Consider the following 10,000-nt stretch of genomic DNA (forward strand, 5'->3'; position numbering starts at 1 on the left):
CAGCAACGGTGGCTCTACTAAATAGTCTCTGGGAGGAACTGGTTCTGGAACTTGCACCCTGTCTCTGCCTGTCTGTCTCTCTACCTGTCTGTCTCTATATGTCTCTCTACCTGTCTGTCTCTATCTGTCTCTCTTCCTGTCTGTCTCTATATGTCTCTCTACCTGTCTGTCTCTATCTGTCTCTCTGTCTCTCTACCTGTCTGTCTCTACCTGTCTATCTATATCTGTCTCTGCCTGTCTGTCTCTATCTGCCTCTGCCTGTCTGTATCTCTAAATGTCTATCTCTATCTGTCTATCTTCCTGTCTGTCTCTCTACCTGTCTGTCTCTATCTGTCTCTGTACCCATCTGTCTATATCTGTCTCTGCCTGTCTATCTCTCTACCTGTCTGTCTCTATCTGTCTCTGTACCCATCTGTCTATATCTGTCTCTGCCTGTCTATCTCTCTACCTGTCTGTCTCTTACCGGGTTTAACATCTGAACGTTGTTGGAGAAGTTTCCCATGAAGGTCATGATGTTCATGTCTCTACCTGTCTGTCTCTATCTGTCTCTCTACCTGTCTCTCTACCTGTCTGTCTCTTACCGGGGTTAACATCTGAATGTTGTTGGAGAAGTTTCCCATGAAGGTCATGATGTTCATGTCTCTACCTGTCTGTCTCTATCTGTCTCTCTACCTGTCTTTCTACCTGTCTGTCTCTACCTGTCTATCTCTCTACCTGTCTGTCTCTTACCGGGGTTAACATCTGAACGTTGTCTGAGAAGTTTCCCATGAAGGTCATTATGTTCATGCGCTGGTTGAGGCGTTCGATGCGGCTGAACTGCATCATGAAGCGGTCCTCGTCGCTCAGAGCCTCCACAGGTTTTCTGTCCCTCTCGTATTGCCGTAGCATCTTCACCTCGGCCTCCGTCGGCAGGAAACGCATCAGACACTCCACGAAGTCTACCCGGACCGACCGCAAGTCAAAGCTGCACAAACACAGGGGAAACACAGAGGGAAAAGGGGAAACACAGGGGAGACACAGGGGCAACACAGGGGAAACACAGGAGAAACACAGGGAAAACAGAGGGGAAACAGAGGGGAAACACAGGGGAGACACAGGGGACACAGAGGGGAAACAGGGGAAACACAGGGGAGACACAGGGGAAACACAGGAGAAACACAGGGGAGACACAGTGGACACAGAGGGGAAACACAGGGGAAACGGGCAACACAGGAGAAACATAGGAGAAACAGGGGCAACACAGGGGAAACGGGCAACACAGGAGAAACACAGGAGAAACAGGGGCAACACAGGGGAGACACAGGGGAAACTGTTTAAATAAAGACTGCTTCTACTAGTCTTACTGTTACTGGTGGACATTATACTGCTTGTACTGGTCTTACTGTTACTGGTAGATGTTATACTGCTTGTACTGGTCTTACTGGTACTGGTAGATGTTATACTGCTTATACTGGTCTTACTGTGACTGGTAGACATTTTACTGTTTGTACTGGTCTTACTGTTACTGGTAGATGTTATACTGCTTGTACTGGTCTTACTGGTACTGGTAGACGTTATACTGCTTGTACAGGTCTTACTGTTACTGGTAGACGTTATACTGCTTGTACTGGTCTTACTGTTATCAGAGTTTAAATAGAGAGCTTCTAATGTTACTGATACAGCTATGTTATTGCTCTTGTGTTGTTGTTCCTCGTAGCACCGGGGCACCTACGTGTTGATGGCGCGGCAGATGACCTCTGAGCCCTGGCCGGCTTTCCTCAGAGTGATGGCCAGGTTTTTGGACCGGTTGGCGTCCAGCAGAGACACTTTGGACGGAGCTTTCTGAGGGAGTTTCTGTCGAGACAGAGTCAGGTCCACCGCCGGACCCTGAGCCTTTGTCTTAAACATCTCCTCAAACTCCTCCACGTTCAGATCCTGGGAGACAGACAGGTACAGAGAGACAGACAGGTAGTTAAACAGACTCCTCCACATTCAGATCCTGGGAGACAGACAGGTACAGAGAGACAGACATATAGTTAAACAGACTCCTCCACATTCAGATCCTGGGACAGACAGGTACAGAGAGACAGACAGGTAGTTAAACAGACTCGGGTTAGGGTAGTTAAACAGACTATGTGTTTAACTTTCCCAGACTTGAGTGTAATTCTATAATGTGTCTCCTCGTCTCTCCGTGTGTCTCTGTGTCTGGGTCTGTCTGTCTCTCTGTGTGTGTCTGTGTCTGTCTGTCTCTCTGTGTGCCTGTCTGTCTCACCTGCAGGATTGCCTCGTCGTCGATGTCGTTAAAGACGGTCCCGTTGATCTGACTCGGCTTCAGAGCGACCCAGTTCAACACCGGCATCCGGAACTTCGTCTGGATCGGCTTCTTTATCTTCACCGCTGCACAGAGAGACAGACAGGTAAGCAGGGGCGACAGGTGGGCAGGGACACAGGTGGGCAGGGAGACAGGTAAGCAGGGACATAGGTGGGCAGGGAGACAGGAAAGCAGGGAGAGAGGTGAGCAGGGAGACAGACAGGTGATCAGGGAGACAGGTGGGCAGGGACACAGGTGAACAGGGAGACAGGTGGGCAGGGAGAGAGGTGAGCAGGGAGACAAACAGGTAAGCAGGGAGACAGGTGAGCAGAGAGAGAGAGGTGAGCAGGAAGACAGGTAAGCAGGGACACAGGTGAACAGGGAGACAGGTGGGCAAGGATAGAGGTGAGCAGATAGATAGAGAGATGATAGAGGGATGATGAACTTACAGAATAACTTGAGAGGACCCTCTGTCAGCAAAACAAGAGAGAAACAAATCATATATTTCATATTTAAATACGATAGTTTCATAACAAAGAAATGTTCCCTGCAGTCTGTGAACGCACCGTTTAAACCCTGCAGTCTGTGAACGCACCGTTTAAACCCTGCAGCCTGTGAACGCACCGTTTAAACCCTGCAGCCTGTGAACGCACCGTTTAAACCCTGCAGCCTGTGAACGCACCGTTTAAACCCTGCAGCCTGTGAACCAGGGGCGGCCTGGGACAAAAATTCGGCCCTGGCAATTTCGTCCCTTACCGTTCCAATTTCAGATGGGGACATTATTCATTCTTTATAGCAGAATGAGGCACACTTACAGGCTTTCATAATTAAATAATACACACACTGGAGCAACTCATAGAGCTTTAAAATAAAGGACCATGGCACCATCAGAAATGCTTGCATATTTAAAAACATATTATGATATGCTTTTATTTTGAAAAGTAGAATCCTGAAGGAACCAGACGGGAGGCTCCAGGCTGCAGCCGTACAGTCTTGTATAATTTTGTCAAACTAATGTGAAATTCCAGTGTTGTTTGTTTTTTCCAGCAGCCCAAATCGGCCCCAGAGTTCATTGACCCTTCTGGCATTCGCCAGAATTGCTAGATTACCAGTCCGCCTATGCTGTGAACGCACCGTTGAAAGCGTGCGGTCTGTGAACGCACCGTTGAAAGCGTGCGGTCTGTGAACGCATCGTGCAGTTGGGTGTTTACCTGCGAGTCCGGAGTTAAAGATGACAGTGGGTGACCCCCCCGAGCCTGGGAGGGGGGGGGCTACAGGGGGGGGAGGGGGGGGCATGGGGAGGGAGGAGGAGTGCTCGTTGGTCCGACAGGGAGGGGGAGGAGGGGGAGGAGGAGGGGGGGGAGCCGTTGGCGGAGGGCCGGGGAACGACTCTTTAAAGAAGGAGAAATAAAGTGGTTAGTGTTGTTTTAAAGTTACAGGACTTTTACAGAGTATTTTTTTACAGTGTGGTATTAGTACTTTTACTGCAGTAATCTGAGTACTTGGTGCTTTTTGCGGCAGGTTCTGATCAGATGGTCTATATCAGCACTGTGATTGGTGGAGCTGACGCTCACCTGTGCCTGGCATCGGTGGCGGAGGAGGTGGAGGGGGCGGAGCCGGCATGCCTGGAGCTCACGCCCATCCCTGGTCCCATACTGTGATAGGCTAAAGTCTCTGGAGCCCCGCCCATTCCTGGTCCCATACTGTGATAGGCTAAAGTCTCTGGACTGAGGTAAGCAACAGTAATTAGCACTCATTATCAAACCCAGACAGTTACTAAAGGGTCCTGAGACCACTAGACCTCTATCTGTAGCAGTCCTGAGATAACTCCTGTTAAGGTCAGAAGAACTTGCTGCTGTGCATGGAAACACACCGACTCTGTTATTGAAATATACACTCCCCTAAAGGATTATTAGGAACACCTGTTAAATTTCTTGTTAATGAAATTATCTAATCAACCAATAACATGGCAGCTGTTTCAATGCATTTAGGGGGGTGGTCCAGGTCTAGACAATCTCCTGAACTCCAAACTGAATGTCTTCTTTCCGAAAGGTGATCACAGCAGCTTTGAGCGTGGCATGGTTGTTGGTGCCAGACGGGCTGGTCTGAGTATTTAACAGTCTGCTCAGTTACTGGGATTTTCACCCACAACCATTTCTAGGGTTTACAAAGAAGGGTCTGAAAAAGGAAAAACATCCAGTATGCTGCAGTCCTGGGCCTTGTTGATGCCAGAGGTCAGAGGAGAATGGGCCGACTGATTCCGGCTGATAGAAGATCAACGTTACAACCGAGGTATGCAGCAAAGCATTGTGAAGCCACAACACGAACAACCTTGAGGCGGATGGGCTACACCAGCAGAAGACCCCACCGGGTACCACTCATCTCCACTAACAACAGGAACATGAGGCTACAATTTGCATGAGCTCACCAAAATTGGACAGTTAAAGACTGGAAAAATGTTGCCTGGTCTGATGAGTCTCGGTTTCTGTTGAGACATTCAGATGGTAGAGTCAGTATTTGGCGTAAACAGAATGAGAACATGGATCCGTCATGCCTTGTTACCACTGGGCAGGCTGGTGGTGGTGGGGGTGTAATGGTGTGGGGGACCCATCATGCCTTGTTACCACTGGGCAGGCTGGTGGTGGTGGGGGTGTAATGGTGTGGGGGACCCATCATGCCTTGTTACTACTGGGCAGGCTGGTGGTGCTGGGGTTGTAATGGTGTGGGGGACCCATCATGCCTTGTTACCACTGGGCAGGCTGGTGGTGCTGGGGTTGTAATGGTGTGGGGGACCCATCATGCCTTGTTACTACTGGGCAGGCTGGTGGTGCTGGGGTTGTAATGGTGTGGGGGACCCATCATGCCTTGTTACCACTGGGCAGGCTGCTGGTGGTGGTGGGGGTGTAATGGTGTGGGGGACCCATCATGCCTTGTTACCACTGGGCAGGCTGCTGGTGGTGGTGTAATGGTGTGGGGGACCCATCATGCCTTGTTACTACTGGGCAGGCTGGTGGTGCTGGGGTTGTAATGTGTGGGGGACCCATCATGCCTTGTTACCACTGGGCAGGCTGGTGGTGGTGGGGGTGTAATGGTGTGGGGGACCCATCATGCCTTGTTACTACTGGGCAGGCTGGTGGTGCTGGGGTTGTAATGGTGTGGGGGACCCATCATGCCTTGTTACCACTGGGCAGGCTGGTGGTGCTGGGGTTGTAATGGTGTGGGGGACCCATCATGCCTTGTTACCACTGGGCAGGCTGCTGGTGGGGGGTGTAATGGTGTGGGGGGACCCATCATGCCTTGTTACTACTGGGCAGGCTGCTGGTGGTGGTGGTGGTGTAATGGTGTGGGGGGACCCATCATGCCTTGTTACCACTGGGCAGGCTGCTGGTGGTGGTGTAATGGTGTGGGGGACCCATCATGCCTTGTTACCACTGGGCAGGCTGGTGGTGCTGGGGTTGTAATGTGTGGGGGACCCATCATGCCTTGTTACCACTGGGCAGGCTGCTGGTGGTGGTGGGGGTGTAATGGTGTGGGGGACCCCTTTCGCCTTCAGAACTGCCTTAATTCTTTGTGTCATGGATTCAACAAGGTGCTGGAAGCATTCTTTAGAAATGTTGGCCCATATTGATAGGAACGGGTCAAACACGGTATTAGTATGGTGTTCCTAATAATCCTTTAGGTGAGTGTAAACAGTACTGTGTCTCACCTGGGGGACAGGTTGGGGCAGGGAGGGGGGGAGGGCGAGGCAGACTCCCCCACCCCCCCGTCCCCCTCCCCTCTGGGGGGTTGGGGGGCTCCGGGCCCTCCCGCCTGCTGGGCCTCCTGGGCCTGGCGCTCCAGACGGGTCTGGCGCCGGATCGTCTGGTCCTTCTCCCGAACCATCCTCCGCAGCGTGTGCACCGTGGAGTTGGTGCTCGCGTACACGTCCTGCAGAGAAATACTCGGATACTTTACTACACAGATACTCGGATACTTTACTACACATCTTGCCGAGATACTTGGAGACTTTACTACACATCCTGCACAGATACTCGGATACTTTACTACACAGATACTTGGAGACTTTACTACACATCCTGCACAGATACTTGGAGACTTTACTACACATCCTGCACAGATACTCGGATACTTTACTGCACAGATACTCAGATACTTTACTACACAGATACTTGGAGACTTTACTACACATCCTGCACAGATACTCGGATACTTTACTACACAGATACTTGGAGACTTTACTACACATCCTGCACAGATACTCGGATACTTTACTACACAGATACTTGGATACTTTACTGCACAGATACTCGGATACTTTACTACACAGATACTCGGATACTTTACTACACAGATACTTGGATACTTAACTACACATCCTGCACAGATACTCGGATACTTTACTACACAGATACTTGGATACTTTACTGCACAGATACTCAGATACTTAACTACACAGATACTCGGATACTTAACTACACATCCTGCACAGATACTCAGATACTTTACTACACATCCTGCAGAGATACTATGGACCCCTAACTAGCATCATCATACACAACCGTTTCTGTCTCAATGGTGACCAAATGCGTGTCTGGTTTCCATGGTGACTGGCAGACTGACCCGGATGTGGTCCAGCTCCTTGTTGGTTTGCATCAGCTGTTTCTCCAGTTCAACAATCTTCAGCATCGCTTCATTCTCCACGTCCAGCAGGCGCTCCGACATCTGAGAGACAGACGGGTACACAGGGAGAGAGACAGGTCAGACAGACAGCTAAACAAAGAGACCGGTCAGATAGACAAGTACAGAAAGAAAGACAGGTACACAGGGTTAACAATCTTCAGCATCGCTTTCTTCTCCACGTCCAGCAGATGCTCCGTCAGAGAGAGAGACAGGTACACAGAGAGAGACAGGTCCACACAGAGAGACAGGTCTGTCAGAGAGAGAGACAGGTACACAGATAGAGACAGGTCTGTCAGAGAGAGAGACAGTAACACAGAGAGAGAATGTCAGTCAGAGAGAGAGACAGGTACACAGAGAGAGACAGGTCTGTCAGAGAGGAAGGTCAGTCAGAGAGAGAGCAGGGTATACAGAGAGACAGGTCCACACAGAGAGACAGGTCTGTCAGAGAGAGAGACAGGTACACAGATAGAGACAGGTCTGTCAGAGAGAGAGACAGGTCCACAGAGAGAGACAGATCAGTCAGAGAGAGACAGGTCCATCAGAGAGAGAGAGAGAGAGAAAGCAGCATCAAGCAGACGCTCTGTCTGTCTGTCTCTGTAACCTGTCTGTCTGTCTCTGTTACCTGTCTGTCTGTGTAACCTGTCTGTCTGTCTGTGTAACCTGTCTGTCTGTGTAACCTGTCTGTCTCTGTGACCTGTCTGTCTGTTTAACCTGTCTGTTTGTGTGACCTGTCTGTCTCTGTAACCTGTCTGTGTAACTTGTCTCTCTCTGTAACCTGTCTGTCTCTCTCTGTAACCTGTCTGTCTCTCTCTGTGACCTGTCTGTCTGTGTGACCTGTCTGTCTGTGTGACCTGTCTGTCTCTGTAACCTGTCTGTCTCTGTAACCTGTCTGTCTCTCTCTGTAACCTGTCTCTGTAACCTGTCTGTCTGTTTAACCTGTCTGTCTGTGTAACCTGTCTGTCTCTCTCTGTAACCTGTCTGTCTCTCTCTGTAACCTGTCTGTGTAACCTGTCTGTCTGTGTGACCTGTCTGTCTGTGTAACCTGTCTGTCTCTCTCTGTGACCTGTCTGTCTGTAACCTGTCTGTTTGTGTGACCTGTCTGTCTCTGTAACTTGTCTCTCTCTGTAACCCGTCTGTCTCTCTCTGTAACCTGTCTCTCTCTGTAACCTGTCTGTCTCTCTCTGTGACCTGTCTGTAACATGTCTGTCTGTGTGACCTGTCTGTGTCTCTCTGTAACCTGTCTGTCTGTGTAACCTGTCTGTCTCTCTCTGTGACCTGTCTGTCTGTAACCTGTCTGTCTGTGTGACCTGTCTCTCTGTAACCTGTCTCTCTCTGTAACCTGTCTGTCTCTCTGTAACCTGTCTGTCTCTGTAACCTGTCTGTCTGTGTAACCTGTCTGTCTCTCTCTGTAACCTGTCTGTCTCTCTCTGTAACCTGTCTGTCTGTGTGACCTGTCTGTCTGTGTAACCTGTCTGTATGTAACCTGTCTGTCTCACCGTTGCCAGGTTCTCCTCCAGCTCTTTGACTCGTTCCAGAGCAGCAGTTTTGGTCTCTGTCTCTGTCCTGTCTATGTGACCTGTCTGTCTGTGTAACCTGTCTGTCTGTCTGTGTAACCTGTCTGTCTGTAACCTGTCTGTCTCACCGTTGCCAGGTTCTCCTCCAGCTCTTCGACTCGTTCCAGAGCAGCAGTTTTGGTCTCTGCGTCCTCCAGCAGAGTTCCCACGTCAAACACGTTGTCCAGGTACGCCTGGATCTGCACCTGCAGCCGGTCACTCTCCGTGTGCTTCAGCCTCTGAGACAGACAGACAGGCAGGCAGGGAGACAGGTTAATGCACAGACACAGACAGGGAGACAGGTTAATGCACAGACACAGGAAGGGAGACAGGTTAACACAGGGAGAGAGAGACAGGCCTGGATCTGCGCCTGTAGCCGGTCACTCTCCGTGTGCTTCAGCCTCTGAGACAGACAGACAGGCAGGCAGGGAGACAGGTTAATGCACAGACACAGGAAGGGAGACAGGTTAATGCACAGACACAGGCAGGGAGACAGGTAACACAGCCAGCCAGCCAGCCAGCCAGACGCCCTTCTCTTATTGGCTGAGAGCGATGATATCACCTCCAGGTGTTCGTCCAGGTTGAGTTTGGTGAAGTCGTACTGCAGGTGGACTCTGAAGTTCATGTCCTCCACCGAGTGGACCACGATGTTGATGAACTGCATGCAGGCCACCTGGCAACCGTTACCACGGCAACAGGAGACACACACTTCGTTAGCAACCAGAAGATGTCATGTCTAAACCCGCCTCTCTGCGTTCTGATTCATAGTAATATTTATATATTTATATTCATACATTTAATGAAACGTTGCAAAGTGTGTGTGTCTGTGTGTGTGTGTGTGTGTGTGTGTGTGTGTCTGTGTGTGTGTGTGTGTGTGTGTGTGTGTGTGTGTGTGTGTGTGTGTGTCTCTGTGTGTGTGTGTGTGTGTGTGTGTCTCTGTGTGTGTGTCTCTGTGTGTCTCTCTGTGTGTGTGTGTGTGTGTGTGTAGAGATAAAGTGAATCCGTCGTACCAGGAAGTCGATGTTGTCGTCTTCGTTCTTAAAATGTTCCATCAACTTCTCGAAACGCATCGACTCTGAACACACCTGCAACAGATCAACAATCAATCAGTCAATCAATCAGTCAGTCAACCACCTGTCTGTGTGTCTCTGTGTGTGTGTGTTTCTGTGTGTGTGTTTCTGTGTGTGTGTGTGTGTGTGTGTGTGTTTGTGTGTGTGTGTTATTTACCGTTTTGAAGTGGTCGAAGGCCGACAGGATGATCTCGTGTCCTCCTCTGACCAAACACACGGCCGCCAACAACTCCAACACCAGAGCCTTCGTCCTGACGGACAGAGAAGTGAGTAAAGTTTATTCATTTAGCAACCTTCAAACCAGGCATACAACGGACAGAGCTTTGATTTTAGATAGTGACGTAACCTTTGAGTTTAGGTGTGACGTAGTGACGTTAGTGACATAGCCTTTGAGTTTAGGTGTGACG

At 50.0% G+C, this 10,000-nt stretch overlaps 1 protein-coding gene across 1 annotated transcript in view; it reads right to left on the minus strand.

Annotated features, from left to right (window-relative positions):
- The window catches only part of LOC144513318 (formin-like protein 2), a 23,573-nt gene that overhangs the window by 3,042 nt on the left and 10,531 nt on the right, over positions 1-10,000 (minus strand). Inside the window, 13 exon segments of the mRNA XM_078244360.1 lie at positions 730-964; positions 1,712-1,914; positions 2,252-2,376; positions 2,740-2,760; positions 3,502-3,681; positions 3,865-3,934; positions 3,972-4,017; positions 5,997-6,217; positions 6,911-7,012; positions 8,613-8,762; positions 9,086-9,196; positions 9,534-9,608; positions 9,751-9,844. Coding sequence (XP_078100486.1) covers positions 730-964; positions 1,712-1,914; positions 2,252-2,376; positions 2,740-2,760; positions 3,502-3,681; positions 3,865-3,934; positions 3,972-4,017; positions 5,997-6,217; positions 6,911-7,012; positions 8,613-8,762; positions 9,086-9,196; positions 9,534-9,608; positions 9,751-9,844 — 1,633 coding nt within the window.

Source organism: Sander vitreus, unplaced genomic scaffold (genome assembly GCF_031162955.1).
Source record: "Sander vitreus isolate 19-12246 unplaced genomic scaffold, sanVit1 ctg214_0, whole genome shotgun sequence".
Lineage (NCBI taxonomy): Eukaryota > Metazoa > Chordata > Actinopteri > Perciformes > Percidae > Sander > Sander vitreus.